The 15,980-nt window shown below is 45.9% G+C and overlaps 1 protein-coding gene across 1 annotated transcript in view; it reads left to right on the top strand.

Annotated features, from left to right (window-relative positions):
* DCHS1 (dachsous cadherin-related 1) overlaps window positions 1-15,980 on the top strand; it is a 328,180-nt gene that overhangs the window by 244,266 nt on the left and 67,934 nt on the right. Inside the window, exons 6-7 of the mRNA XM_069203663.1 lie at window positions 2,721-3,728; window positions 13,095-13,282. Of these exons, the coding sequence (XP_069059764.1) occupies window positions 2,721-3,728; window positions 13,095-13,282 (1,196 nt within the window). The remainder of the gene's footprint in view (window positions 1-2,720; window positions 3,729-13,094; window positions 13,283-15,980) is intronic.

Genomic DNA, 15,980 nt, shown 5'->3' with positions numbered 1-15,980 from the left:
CTTTCTTAACCACCCGCAGAAGTGAGTTCTCTTGAGCAAGCATACTCCCAGAGACAGCTCCCTTAAAACTACCACTTAGAGCATGACCCTCTTACTCCTCACGCCACAGTTAGCTCTCTTCATTCATAGCCAGGGCCAGCTCTTTAAATCCACACCCTACAGCCAGCTCTCTCTACCGTAACCCCACAGCTAGGACCCTACAGCCAGGACTCTCAGCCCTAACCCCACAGCCAGCTCTCTCCACACTAAGCCCACAGCCAGGACTCTCAGCCCTAACCCCAGCCCTAACCCTACAGCCAGGACTCTGAGCCCTAACCCCACAGCCAGGACTCTCCACCCTGACCCCACAGCCAGCTCTCTACCCTGACCCCACAGCCAGCTCTCTATCCATACCCAAGAGCGAGCGCTTTCCTGAGCCACACGTGCAGGCAGACAGCTCTCTCTACCCTAACCCACAACCAGGACTCTGAGCCCTAACCCCACAGCCAGGACTCTCAGCCCTAACCCCACAGCCAGGACTCTCAGCCCTAACCCCACAGCCAGGACTCTCAGCCCTAACCCCACAGCCAGGACTCTCAGCCCTAACCCCACAGCCAGGACTCTCAGTGCTAACCCCACAACCAGGACTCTCCACCCTCACCCCACAGCCAGGACTCTCAGCCCTAACCCCACAGCCAGGACTCTCCACCCTGACCCCACAGCCAGGACTCATAGCCCTAATCCCACAGCCAGCTCTCTCCACCCTAACCCCACAGCCAGCTCTCCATCCATGCCCCACAGCCAGGACTCTCTGCCCTAACCCCACAGCCAGGACTCTCAGCCCTAACCCCACAGCCAGGACTCTCCACCCTGACCCCACAGCCAGCTCTCTACCCTGACCCCACAGCCAGCTCTCTATCCATACCCAAGAGCGAGCGCTTTCCTGAGCCACACGTGCAGGCAGACAGCTCTCTCTACCCTAACCCCACCACCAGGACTCTGAGCCCTAACCCCACAGCCAGGACTCTGAGCCCTAACCCCACAGCCAGGACTCTCAGCCCTAACCCCACAGCCAGGACTCTCAGCCCTAACCCCACAGCCAGGACTCTCCACCCTGACCCCACAGCCAGGACTCATAGCCCTAATCCCACAGCCAGCTCTCTCCACCCTAACCCCACAGCCAGCTCTCCATCCATACCCCACAGCCAGGACTCTCAGCCCTAACCCCACAGCCAGGACTCTCAGCCCTAACCCCACAACCAGGACTTTCCACCCTAACCCCACAACCAGGACTTTCCACCCTAACCCCACAACCAGGACTCTCCACCCTGACCCCACAGCAAGTTCTCTGATCCATGCCCCACATACAGCTTTTTCAACCCTTAACCCACAGCAAGGACTCTGATCCATGCCCCACAGCCATCTCTCTCCACCCGAACCTGACATCCAGTTATCTCAACCGTAGCCCACATCCAGCTCTTTCTGATCTAAACCCACAGCCAGACATCTGACCCATTTCCAAATGTGTTATCCCCTCCCTGCAGTCAACGCCATGAATCCATATTCAGCAGCGGACACACTTATCCCATTGCCTTTCACTACTGTTCTTTTTTCACTTTTTCGTGCTGTTGCTTTTGCTGTGTTCCTCACTGTTAAGGTTTCTTCTGTGTTCGGTTCCTGGTGCCTGCTCACCACAACCAACACCATGATTTATTTCACAGTTTGTATTCCTTTCAACAGAGCTCCTCCACCCCCCCCACCCCCAAGCCACTGCTCGTATTCTGCTGCCCAGAGTACGTAAAGGCACTCATTCATCTCGCCAGAGATGTCACTCTCTTCCCATTAGCCAGTGCTCGGGTTCTGTTCTCCAGAGTACGTGAAGGCACTCATTCCTCTCGCCAGGGCTGTCACTCTCTTCGCATCAGCCAGTGCTCGGGTTCTGTTCTCCAGAGTACGTGAAGGCACTTATTCCTCTCACCAGAGCTGTCACTCTCCTCCCATCAGCCACTGCTCGGGTTCTGTTCTCCAGAGTACGTGAAGGCACTCATTCCTCTCACCAGAGCTGTCACTCTCTTCCCGATGATGTGCTGTTGTTCCTTTCTCTATAGTATCTGATTCTATATAGATCCCTCACACACAGTTCCTCACAGCCCATTCACACTTCAGTACCATTTGGGACCTGTACACTGTGCCAGGGTGACCAAAGAGGATAGTCATTCACAGCTAGAGGGCCCGCTTGTGGCTACAAATTTCAGTTTCTTGACATATACATCCTCCAGGGTTTCTGTCATAAGTTCCTCTGGTAGAAGTTGCAGGCGGGGTAGACTCTTGTGGGGTGGTGAGGATGGTTTCACCTCATCACAGCTTGGAGTGTGGATTTGGCTTTCTTTCCAGGTCTAAGGGCCTGACTGAGATCTTGGCGGACGAGTTACTCCATCACAATGAAATAGGAATCCCATAGGATACATTAGGATTTATATTTCGGTGGACAGGGTATCTGTTATCATTGTGACAGAGTAACCCATCCGCGGATATCTAAATCAGGCTCTAAGTCTTAAGTGAGTGATACCTTTCAACTTTTTTGTACTTGACAATGGAGTCCATCCATCAAGAGTTTGTGTAGAGTTTGATGTTCCTCTACAGTGAGACTTTCCACTTTGACAGTGAATTCCCTGTTAACAGGATGTATTTTAAATCTTTGCAATCTATTTCATATGTTCTATTTCTTTCCTTCCTCAAAGGTCATACTGAGGACATCTTTTACTCCATCTCGTCTGGCGACCCCAATGGTTACTTTGTCATGGACTCCAGCACTGGGAACATCCGCACCAACATCCCTCTGGACCACGAAGCCCACCCCACCTTAATGCTAGATGTCCAGGCGCGCAGCGGCACTCCCCCGGCCTACAGCAACACCCGAGTGAAGATCACCATCTCAGACGTCAACGACAATGCACCTTCCTTTGCCACACCGTCTGACTCCATCTTGGTCCCAGAAGCTACTGAGATGGGCTCCACCATCTACACACTCCATGCTGAAGACCAGGACAGTGGCCCAAATGGGCACATCCAGTTTGATCTGGTCCCCAGTGGGGAGAGGCTTTTTAGCATTGACCGAACCTCAGGAAGAATCCGACTGATTGGGGCCCTGCAATATGACACGAGCTCCCGCTACGACCTGAAGATCTTGGCCAAGGACAGTGGTGTGCCCCAGCTGAGCTCAACATTTACACTCTTCGTGCATGTGCAAGCGGAAAATGACAATGGGCCAATCTTCGACACACTCACATACCGCGTTGAGGTGAAGGAAGGGACTCCTGTGAATTCACGCTTTCTGCAAGTTCGAGCCTTGTCTCAGGAGAGCGGTGCTTCCCAGGTCACCTACCACCTCCGCTCTGATGGTGACTCAGCCAGCTTCGGCATTGTGCCGGAGACCGGATGGCTCTTTGTAAAAAGCACCCTGGACCGGGAGACCAAAGACCTCTACATCCTGACAGTGTTGGCCTCAAGCGGTGGGAATGACCAAAAGAAGACGGGCTCCACCACGGTGAGGGTGTCCATCACCGATGAGAATGACAACGTGCCCAAACTAAGAGAGGAGATGTACTTTTTCACCATCACCGAGAACCAGCCCGGAGGGACCGCAGTTGGCAGAGTCATGGCCATGGACAGCGACTCTGGGCCCAACAGCAGGTTAACCTACCGGCTCCTGCAGCATGACCCCAACTTCTCCATCAACGCACAGACAGGTGAGAAGCTCCCTCCATGCATTCATTCAGCAGGTACACCTGGAAGGCATTGCTGCCACACTAGTCTAGATGCATCACGTGTCAGGGTCAAGCCAACTCCTCAACATATTGATGCTGACAGAGGTAAACTCTTCAGTAACAAATAGCCTCCTAGTGACAGTGCATATTTACATCAACTAATCATCATTAAACTGGGCAGAGAATTCTGCTTCTGCTATGTCAACTCACCAGACAGCAGTAACATGCCAACTCGCCATTCGCGACTGCACTGATATGTCATTGGAGATCATGTTACTGCAGTAAAACGAGCCTGACATCATGCTATGCAGTCATATGTTAACAGAGATTATAATACTGCAGTAATATGTCACCGCGCCAGACGTCATACTATGCAGTCACGTGTCATCAGAAATCATACTACTGCAGTAATATGCCAACTCACAGGGATCATGCTGCAGCAGAAATATATATCAACTCACCAGAGATTGTCCTTCTGGAATAATATATCATCACCACATTTAATACTCCTGCATTAATATGTGAAGCCACCAGGTATCATAGTACTGCATTGGTACTCATTACCAGACATCAGACTTCTGCAGTAAATTATCAACTCTCCAGGCATCTCGTTATTGTAGTCATACATCAGTTCAAATGATAGCAGACTGCTGCAGTGATATGTCAGCTCACCAAATATCACACTACCGCAGTGATGTGTCAGCTCACCAGAGAATGTAGTACCGCAGTGATATGTCAGCTCACCAAATATCGCACTACCGCAGTGATATGTCAGCTCACCAGACAATGTAGTACCGCAGTGATATGTCAGCTCACCAGACAATGTAGTACCGCAGTGATATGTCAGCTCACCAGACAATGTAGTACCGCAGTGATATGTCAGCTCTCCAGACATCATAGTACTGCAGTGATTTATCAACTCGCCAGAGTTCATAGTATCACATTGATGTGTGAGCTCACCAGAGGTCACACTTCCATAGTGATATGTCAGTACATCAGAGATCACACTGACACAGTGATATTTCAGAACATACTGCTGCAGTGATATCCCAGTTTGCTAGAGATTGTACTACCGCAGTTTTGTGGCCATTTTCTAGTTACCGTACTGCTGCAGTGATATGCCAGTTTGCTCTATATTGTACTGCTGTGGTGATGTGCCAGTTTGCTAGATATTGTACAGCTGCAGCAGTGTCTCAGTTTGCTCGATATTGTACTGCTGCAGTGATATGCCAGTTTGCTAGATATTGTACTGCTGCAGTGATGTGCCAGTGTGCTAGATATTGTACTGCTGCAGTGATGTGTCAGTTTGCCAGATATTGTACTGCTGCAGTGATGTGCCAGTGTGCTAGATATTGTACTGCTGCAGTGATATATCAGCTTGCTAGCTATTGTACTGCTACAGTGATATGCTAGTTTGCTAGCTATCGTACTGCTGCAGTGATGTGTCAGTTTGCTAGATATTGTACTGCTGCAGTGATATGCCAGTTTGCTCTATATTGTACTGCTGTGGTGATGTGCCAGTTTGCTAGATATTGTACAGCTGCAGCAGTGTCTCAGTTTGCTCGATATTGTACTGCTGCAGTGATATGCCAGTTTGCTAGATATTGTACTGCTGCAGTGATGTGCCAGTGTGCTAGATATTGTACAGCTGCAGTGATGTGTCAGTTTGCCAGATATTGTACTGCTGCAGCAGTGTCTCAGTTTGCTAGATATTGTACTGCTGCAGCGCTATATCAGCTTGCTAGCTATTGTACTGCTACAGTGATATGCTAGTTTGCTAGCTATCGTACTGCTGCAGTGATGTGTCAGTTTGCTAGATATTGTACTGCTGCAGTGATATGCCAGTGTGCTAGCTATTGTACTGCTGCAGTGATATGCTAGTTTGCTAGCTATCGTACTGCTGCAGTGATGTGTCAGTTTGCTAGATATTGTACTGCTGCAGTGATATGCCAGTGTGCTAGATATTGTACTGCTGCAGTGATGTGTCAGTTTACTAAAGATTGTAGTACTGCAGTGATGTGTCAGTTTACTAGAGATTATAGTACTGCAGTGATGTGTCAGTTTACTGGATATTGAGGTACTGTAGTGATGTGTCAGCTTGCTAGATATTGTAGTACTGCAGTGCTGTGTCAGCTTCCTAGATATCATAGTACTGCAGTGATGTGTCAGCTTGCCAGATATTGTCGTACTGCAGTGATGTGTCAGTTTGCTAGACATTGTACTGCTGCAGAGGTATGAAAGTTTGCTAGATATTATACTGCTGCAGCTGTGTCAGTATGCTAGATATTGTACTGCTGCAGCGATGTGTCAGTTTGCTAGATATTATACTGCTGCCGCGGTGTCAGGATGCTAGATATTGTACTGCTGCAGTGACATGTCAGTATTCTAGATATTGTACTGCTGCAGCGATATGTCAGTATTCTAGATATTGTATTGTTGCAGTGATATGACCATTTGCTAGAGATGGCACTGTCAGAGTGATATGTCAGTTTGCTAGATATTTTACTGCTGAACGGATATGCCAGTTTGCTAGATATTGTACCATTGCAGTGATATGTCAGTTTGCCATAGATCATACTACTGCAGTGATGAATCAGTTTGCTAAAGATGGTACTACCACAGTGATAAGTCAGTTTGCTAGAGATGGTACTCTCAAAGTGATATTTCAGCTTGCTAGATTTTGTAATATCAAAGTGATATACCAATTTGCTAGATGTTGCACTGCTGCCGTGATGTGTCAAGTTTCTAGATATTGTGCGTCTGTAGCGATGTCAGTTTGCTAGATATTGTACTGCTGCAGTGATGTGTCCATTTGCTAGATATTGAACTCCTGCAGTGATATGGCAGTTTGCTAGATATTGTACTGCAGCAGTGATGTGTCCATTTGCTATATATTGTACTGCTGTAGTGATGTGTCAGTTTGCTATATATTGTATTTCTGCAGTGATGTGCCAGTTCGCTAGATATTGTACTGCTGCAGTGATATGCCAGTTTGCTAGATATTGTACTTCTGCATTGGTGTCTCAGTTTGCTAGATATTGTACTGCTGCAGTGATATATCAGTTTGCTATATATTGTACTGCTCAGTGATGTGCCAGTTTGCTAGATATTGTACTGCTGCAGTGGTGTGCCAGTTTGCTATAAATTGTACTGCTGCAGTGATATGCCAGTTTGCTAGATATTGTACTGCTGCAGTGATATGACAATTTGCTAGATATCATACTGCTGCAGGGATGTGTCAGTTTGCTAGATATTGTATTGCTGCAGTGATATGCCAGTTCACTAGATATTGTACTGCTGCAGTGCTATGCCAGTTTGCTAGAAATTGTACTTCTGCAGTGGTGTCTCAGTTTGCTAGATGTTGTACTGCTGCACTGATATATCAGTTTGCTATATACTGTACTGCTCAGTGATATGCCAGTTTGCTAGATATTGTACTGCTGCAGTGATATGACAGTTTGCTAGATATCTTACTGCTGCAGTGATGTGTCAGTTTGATAGATATTCTACTGCTGCAGTGATGTGTCTGTTTGCTAGATATTACAATGCTGCACTGGTGTGTAAGTTTGATAAATATTGTACTGCTGCAGTGATGTATCAGTTTTCTAGATATTGCACTGCAGAAGTATTGTGTCAGTTTGATAGCTATTGTACTGCTGCAGCAGTGTGTCAGTTTGATAGATAATGTACTGCTGCAGTGATGTGTCTGTTTGCTAGATATTGTACTGCTGTCGTGGTGTGTCAGTTTGCTAGATATTGTACTGCTGCAGTGATATACCAGTTTACTAGATATAGTACTGTTGCAGTTATGTGCCCGTTGGCTAGATATTGTACTGCTGCAGTAATATATCAGTTTGCTACATATTGTACTGCTGCAGTGATATGTCATTTTGCTAGGCATGGCACTACCACAGTGTTGTGTCAGTTTTCTAGTTACTGTACTACTGCAGTGATATGCCAGTTTGCTGCATATTGTAGTTCTGCAGTGGTGTAAGTATACTAGATATTGTACTACTCCAGTGATATTCCAGTTTGCTAGATATTGTACTGCTGCAGTGATGTGTTCATTTGCTAGATATTGTACTGTTGTAGCGATGTGTCAGTTTGCTAGATATTTTACTACTGTAGTGATGTGCCAGTTTGCTAGATAGTGTACTGGTGTAGTGATATGCCAGTTTGCTATATATTGTACTGCTGCAGTGATATGCCAGTTTGCTAGATATTGTACTGCTGCAGTGATATGCCAGTTTACTAGATATTGTACTGCTGCAGTGATGTGTCTGTTTGCTAGATATTGCAATGCTGCACTGGTGTGTACGTTTGATAAATATTGTACTGCTGCAGTGATGTATCAGTTTTCTAGATATTGCACTGCAGAAGTGTTGTGTCAGTGTGATAGCTATGGTACTGCTGCAGGAGTGTGTCAGTTTGATAGATATTGTACTGCTGAGGTGATGTGTCAGTTTGATAGATATTGTACTGCTGTAGTGGTGTGTCAGTTTGCTAGATATTGTACTGCTGCAGTGATATACCAGTTTACTAGATATGGTACTGTTGCAGTGATGTGTCCGTTGGCTAGATATTGTACTGCTGCAGTGATATATCAGTTTGCTAGATATTGTACTGCTGCAGTGATGTGTCAGTTTGCTAGATATTGTACTGCTGCAGTGATTTGCCAGTTTGCTAGATATTGTACTGCTCCAGTGATATGCCAGTGTGCTAGGTATTGTATTGCTGCAGTGATGTGTCAGTTTGCCAGAGATTACATTGCTGCAGTGATATGTCAGTTTGCTAGGCATGTCACTACCACAGTATTGTGTCAGTTTTCTAGTTACTGTACTACTGCAGTGAAATGCCATTTTGCTAGATACTGTACTGCTGCAGTGATATGCCAGTTTGCTAGATATTGTACTACTGCAGTGATATGCCAGTTTGCTAGATATTGTATTGCTGCAGTGATGTGTCAGTTTGATAGATATTCTACTGCTGCAGTGATGTGTCTGTTTGCTAGATATTACAATGCTGCACTGGTGTGTAAGTTTGATAAATATTGTACTGCTGCAGTGATGTATCAGTTTTCTAGATATTGCACTGCAGAAGTATTGTGTCAGTTTGATAGCTATTGTACTGCTGCAGCAGTGTGTCAGTTTGATAGATAATGTACTGCTGCAGTGATGTGTCTGTTTGCTAGATATTGTACTGCTGTCGTGGTGTGTCAGTTTGCTAGATATTGTACTGCTGCAGTGATATACCAGTTTACTAGATATAGTACTGTTGCAGTTATGTGCCCGTTGGCTAGATATTGTACTGCTGCAGTGATATATCAGTTTGCTACATATTGTACTGCTGCAGTGATATGTCATTTTGCTAGGCATGGCACTACCACAGTGTTGTGTCAGTTTTCTAGTTACTGTACTACTGCAGTGATATGCCAGTTTGCTGCATATTGTAGTTCTGCAGTGGTGTAAGTATACTAGATATTGTACTACTCCAGTGATATTCCAGTTTGCTAGATATTGTACTGCTGCAGTGATGTGTTCATTTGCTAGATATTGTACTGTTGTAGCGATGTGTCAGTTTGCTAGATATTTTACTACTGTAGTGATGTGCCAGTTTGCTAGATAGTGTACTGGTGTAGTGATATGCCAGTTTGCTATATATTGTACTGCTGCAGTGATATGCCAGTTTGCTAGATATTGTACTGCTGCAGTGATATGCCAGTTTACTAGATATTGTACTGCTGCAGTGATGTGTCTGTTTGCTAGATATTGCAATGCTGCACTGGTGTGTACGTTTGATAAATATTGTACTGCTGCAGTGATGTATCAGTTTTCTAGATATTGCACTGCAGAAGTGTTGTGTCAGTGTGATAGCTATGGTACTGCTGCAGGAGTGTGTCAGTTTGATAGATATTGTACTGCTGAGGTGATGTGTCAGTTTGATAGATATTGTACTGCTGTAGTGGTGTGTCAGTTTGCTAGATATTGTACTGCTGCAGTGATATACCAGTTTACTAGATATGGTACTGTTGCAGTGATGTGTCCGTTGGCTAGATATTGTACTGCTGCAGTGATATATCAGTTTGCTAGATATTGTACTGCTGCAGTGATGTGTCAGTTTGCTAGATATTGTACTGCTGCAGTGATTTGCCAGTTTGCTAGATATTGTACTGCTCCAGTGATATGCCAGTGTGCTAGGTATTGTATTGCTGCAGTGATGTGTCAGTTTGCCAGAGATTACATTGCTGCAGTGATATGTCAGTTTGCTAGGCATGTCACTACCACAGTATTGTGTCAGTTTTCTAGTTACTGTACTACTGCAGTGAAATGCCATTTTGCTAGATACTGTACTGCTGCAGTGATATGCCAGTTTGCTAGATATTGTACTACTGCAGTGATATGCCAGTTTGCTAGATATTGTATTGCTGCAGTGATGTGTTCATTTGCTAGATATTGTACTGTTGTAGCGATGTGTCAGTTTGCTAGATATATTACTACTGCAGTGATGCACCAGTTTGCTAGATATTGTACTGCTGTAGTGGTGTGTCAGTTTGCTAGATATTGTACTGCTGTGGTGATGTGCCAGTTTGCTAGATATTGTACTGCTGCAGTGATGTGTCAGCTTGCTAGACATTGTACTGATGCAGTGATATGCCAGTTTGCTATATATTGTACTGCTGCAGTGATATGCCAGTTTGCTAGATATTGTACTGCTGCAGTGATAAGTCCATTTGCTAGATATTGTACTGTTGTGGTGGTGTGTCAGTTTTCTAGATATTATACTGCTGCAGTGGTGACAGTATGCTGGATATTGTACTGCTGTAGCGGTGTGTCAGTTTGCTAGATATTGTACTGCTGCAGTGATATTCCAGTTTGCTAGATAGTGTACTGCTGCAGTGATAAGTCAGCTTGCTAGATATTGTACTGCTGCAGTGATATGTCAGTTTGCTAGATATTGTACTGGGTTAGTGATGTGTCAGTTTGCTAGATATTGTACTGCTGCAGTGATATGCCAGTTTGCTAGATATTGTACTGCTGCAGTGATGTGTCAGCTTGCTAGATATTGTACTGCTGCAGTGATATATCAGTTTGCTACATATTGTACTGCTGCAGTGATATGTCATTTTGCTAGGCATGGCACTACCACAGTATTGTGTCAGTTTTCTAGTTACTGTACTACCTCAGTGATATGCCAGTTTGCTGCATATTGTAGTTCTGCAGTGGTGTAAGTATATTAGATATTGTACTACTGCAGTGATATGCCAGTTTGCTAGATATTGTACTGCTGCAGTGATGTGTTAATTTGCTAGATATTGTACTGTTGTAGCAATGTGTCAGTTTGCTAGATATTTTACTACTGCAGTGATGTGCCAGTTTGCTAGATATTGTACTGCTGTAGTGGTGTGTCAGTTTGCTAGATATTGTACTGCTGCAGTGATATGCCAGTTTGCTACATATTGTACTATTGCAGTGATGTGTCAGTTTGCTCTATATTGTACTGCTGCAGTGATATGCCAGTTTGCTATATACTGTACTGCTGCAGTGATATGCCAGTTTGCTAGATAATGTACTGCTGCAGTGACGTGTCAGCTTACTATATATTGTAGTGCTGCAGTGATATGCCATTTTGCTAGATATTGTACTGCTGCAATGATGTGTCAGCTTGCTAGCTATTGTACTGCTGCAGTGATATGTCAGTTTGCTAGATATTATACTGCTGCAGCGGTGTCAGTATGCTAGATATTGTACTGCTGTAGCGGTGTGTCATTTTGCTAGATATTGTACTGCTGCAGTGATATGCCAGTTTGCTAGATATTGTACTGCTGCAGTGACATGCCAGTTGGCTAGATATTGTACTGCTGCAGTGACGTGTCAGCTTGCTAGATATTGTACTGCTGCAGTGATATTCCAGTTTGCTAGATATTGTACTGCTGCAGTGATATGCCAGCTTGCTAGATATTGTACTGCTGCAGTGATGTGTCAGCTTGCTAGATATTGTACTGCTGCAGTGATATGTCCTTTTGCTAGATATTGTACTGTTGTGGTGATGTGTCAGTTTGCTAGATATTATACTGCTGCAGCAGTGTCAGTATGCTAGATATTGTATTGCTGCAGTAATATGCCAGTTTGCTATTGTTCATACTGCTGCTATGATATGTCACTACAAAACCCTCAAAATCCACCACTCACCTGTCAACACTTAGGCACAAGGGTCACTTGTGAATGCTGACATAGGAAACACACGCTGCCACCAAATCATTAATAGTTGTATAGAAGCAACACTCCCTTCATCCATCTACTGACAACAAGATCGACACTCTAGCACCAACACAAGTGAAGTCAAACAGAAGGATCACTTTGCTAACATACAAGACTCAACCAGCATACATCCAGCCAGACAGAAAGAACAGCCAGTAACCAATGCATGAGCCCTAAGTTAGAAGGGTCTCTCCTTCAGTAACTCATTCATGCTGAAATGGAAGTGCCACATCTTTCATCCACACCTGACACGTAGGCCACTCGCTCATCCACACCTGACCTAAGGGCCACTCCACCTCTCATTCTCCGACACCTGACCTGTGGGCCACTCCCTCCACTTACTCATCCACCCCTGACCAGAAGGCCACTCCCCCACTCACTCATCCACACTCACACCGAAGGTCATCCCTCCACTCACTCATCCACAGCTGACCAGAGGGCCACTTCCCCACTCACGCATCCACACTCACACTGAAGGTCGCTCACTCATCCACACCCACACAGAAGGTTACTCCCTCCACTCACTCATCCACAACTGATCCGAGGGCCACTCCCCCACTCACTCATCCACATTCACACCGAGGGTCACTCCCTCCACTCATTCATCCACACCTGACTCAAGGGTCATTCCCTCCACTCACTCATACACACCTAATCTAAGGGGAACTCCTCCACTTACCCATCCACACCTGACCTGAGGACCACGCATGCTCCACACACCCCGCGAGCCCCACACACCCATCTACACCTGATGCAAAGACCACTCCTCCACTTAAGATTTACACAAAGTGAGATGGTTTTGCATATTAATGTCACCTCACACTAGAATTATTCTTTATTGTGCCATGCACACACAATGCCCATTTACTCAAGACCTGGTCGTGGCATATGTCATACCACGCCTCTGATTAGCAGGAACTTCATACCAGTCAATGCCACTGGCACGTGTTCAGAGCAGCAGCTTCAGGTTCACCGGTACTCACCACACACCACACCTTTCCACACATCACACCTGTCCACACACCACACATGTCCACAGCAGAACCTGAAGAAGCACCTTTGTCAAGCTGTGGCAATGATCTATTTTCAGGCGATGTCAGCGTGAGAAGGAGCCTGGATCGAGAGCAGCAATCGAGTTACCAGCTTCTGGTGATGGTGCAGGATGGTGGAACCCCACCACGGAGCACCACGGGCACCATTCATGTCACTGTGCTGGATGAAAACGACAACGCGCCCTCCTTCCTACATGCCGTGGCCGGGAGGGAGTTCTCTGTGCAGGTAAGTGGTACCACATGCGGGTGTGATAGTGCTGAGAGTGAGGGGTAAGAAGAGCTCAAGGGGAAATGGGAAAGGTTTAGACCACCTGTCTACACTCTGCTGCACCAGCAGCTGTTAGGAACAGTGTGAAAGCCTTGGGGTAGGACAGGTGCACTTTATAAACCACTCAGGTAGGAGGCTGCAGAGTCTGTGCACATGAACGGGCCCGCAGCCTCACCTCCCTCATACACCTCACCACCCAGTGGACAGTCCTCTGTAGCCACTTCTGACTGATGAAGCTGCTTTACAATGTCATAAACTTCCACGCACCTACTCAACCTCCCCGCTCCGCTGACCTCGCCACAGTCCCCCGCATCGAAAGCACCACCTCTGGCGGCAGATCCTTCTCCCACCTCGCCTCCAAGACCTAGAACTCCCTCCCCACGAACCTACGCAAGACCCAGGACTTCCTAACTTTCAGAAAGCACCTCAAGACATGGCTTTTTGAGCAGTAAACGGCAACCCTTCCCCCTGCCCCCCACAGCGCCTTGAGACCCTAACGGGTGAGTAGTGCGCTTAATAAATGTTTTGATTGATTGATTGATTGATGTTAGGTCACACTATACCATGGGATACTAGCATCCTGCTCTGTTAGGATTATCACTGATGTTTCTCAACATCTTGCCACATTTATCCACCCTGAGCCTGCATCTGCTTCCAAATCTAACAGCAGAAAACAAAATCTGAGGATGAGGTTATACTGTGGAGCCTTGTGGGCGTGGTCATGAGTCCTAAAGGCGCCACTTACTGTTAGCACCAAGAATCATTCTTTAATGTCAGTCCAGTGCTTTTCTGAGTCCAACCACTAGATGCCTTCATCAAGTGCAGCACCTGAATTGAAGTGAACAGGCTAAAGGTCACAACTATTCTTACAGTTAAGTACTTTTTCTTATCTGTGACAAACTCATTGGCCAAATCAAGGACCATCACCTAAGAGCAGTAAATCAAATATGCATATCCATGAGCAATTCCCATTGCATACCAGCCCACCTTATTTCAATAGCATTGCTCTGTTTTCTTGTCTAATTCCCAGCAAGATATCTCTAAGAGGAAGGATCTAGAGAGCCAGAAGAGACTGCCCTTTAAACAGACCTAGGTGACAGCAGGCCATTCCACGTGCAGATCTCACTGTAGCCAGTTTAGGTCAGCTCCCCCTGTCCACATGTTGGCCACTGTGCATATTCCATTGAAAGCTTTATATTTAGGAACTAGTCAGCTTGGCCATTTCGTCGGTTAACTTGTTTTATTTCCCATTTCAGAGCTGTAATACTGTACTTTGCCTCATAATCTGCAGTTCTAAGAAATTAATTCTAGCTCCAATGGGTCAAAATGTACGAAAAACGCAACAACACAGGCTGCAGCACAGTGTGAGACCTTTTGCAAAGGATGATTGGTTGATTATTGCTGCATTTGGGTATCAAACTGGTACTAATGACATCAAATATTTGCCCGGACGGTATTAACAGCTGTAAAAATAGCAAAATAAAGACATAATGAAAACGTGCTGCATTAAACCTTATAACTTGTGTTTTCTTGCTGCATGATTTAGTCAACCCTTCCGCATAACTTGGTCCTCCCCAACCGCTCTATTGCAGTGGCCCTGCTGCTCGGTTACAGTGTGAGCATTATCAATACTTTATACAGCATCATGTAGTCCATCCGTAGTGTGGGCCGCAGGGACGTAAATTTAACCTTTTAAACAGAGAAACATGGGACTCTGACCTGGTTAGCAGACTCTAGTCTGCAGCAGATGTGGAACATCCAGAGGTCCAAAATGAACAATAAATACCTAGCCCTAGTCAGAGGGCATCCCCCATATTCATATAAAAAAAGGAAGAGTCAAAGATTTCTACACAAACTAATAAAGGGCAGGAGGTGGCACTGATTGGGAGAGTGTATGAAGGAAGAGAAGACCATAGGCAGACCGGAGAACCAATCACAGGGCAAGGAAGACGCTGCAACAGACTCTGAAGGGGGAGCGACCGAGGACTGATGCAAGAACGATCTGCGTTGATTGAAGGCAGTCATAAGGGGGTGAAGAGGTGGATCAATAGAGAACGGTTCAGGCAGCGCAGGCCTGGGGCAGATGGCAAGGATGCCCGGGTAGACGAGGATCCAAAGTCCATCGTCGAAGGAGCCTCTCTGGCTGGAGCTGCAGATAAAAGAAGATGAACTTTCTTTTCCTTGTCGGCACATATGTCTGTAGACTTGAGTGAGATGAGGAAGACTCAGGGGCTCATGTACAAGGAGTTCGCACCTCGCCTGCGTAATTTTTTTTGACGCAGCGGAAGTGCAATATCAACTTCACTTTTACAAAGTGACGCTAGAGGGCTCTAGGGTCACTTCCCCCAGCCCCCTCTGTGTCATTTTCTCTTAGCATTGGATCCGGCTGCATCAGATACCAACAATGATCTGCAAAGTAGTCATTCCCTCTTTAAACATCATGCAGGACTGACACAGTCGTATTTACAAGGTTTTCAGAAAACGATGCTCCCTTAGCAAAAGTCATGTAGAGTCCCCAATGCATCAAAAAAATAATGCCTGGTCATATCATGCGTAAAAATGAGACATAGGCACTGGTACATAAAGAGAACATACCCAAAGCACGCTGGCAAGCTATAGGACACCATGGACCTACTCCTACTGCAGCCTGGAGCAC

The sequence above is a fragment of the Pleurodeles waltl genome, chromosome 8 (genome assembly GCF_031143425.1).
Source record: "Pleurodeles waltl isolate 20211129_DDA chromosome 8, aPleWal1.hap1.20221129, whole genome shotgun sequence".
In the NCBI taxonomy this organism is placed as follows: Eukaryota; Metazoa; Chordata; class Amphibia; order Caudata; family Salamandridae; genus Pleurodeles; species Pleurodeles waltl.
The sequence above is the reverse complement of the archived record's forward strand: the minus strand, read 5'-3'. Positions and strand labels throughout refer to the sequence as shown.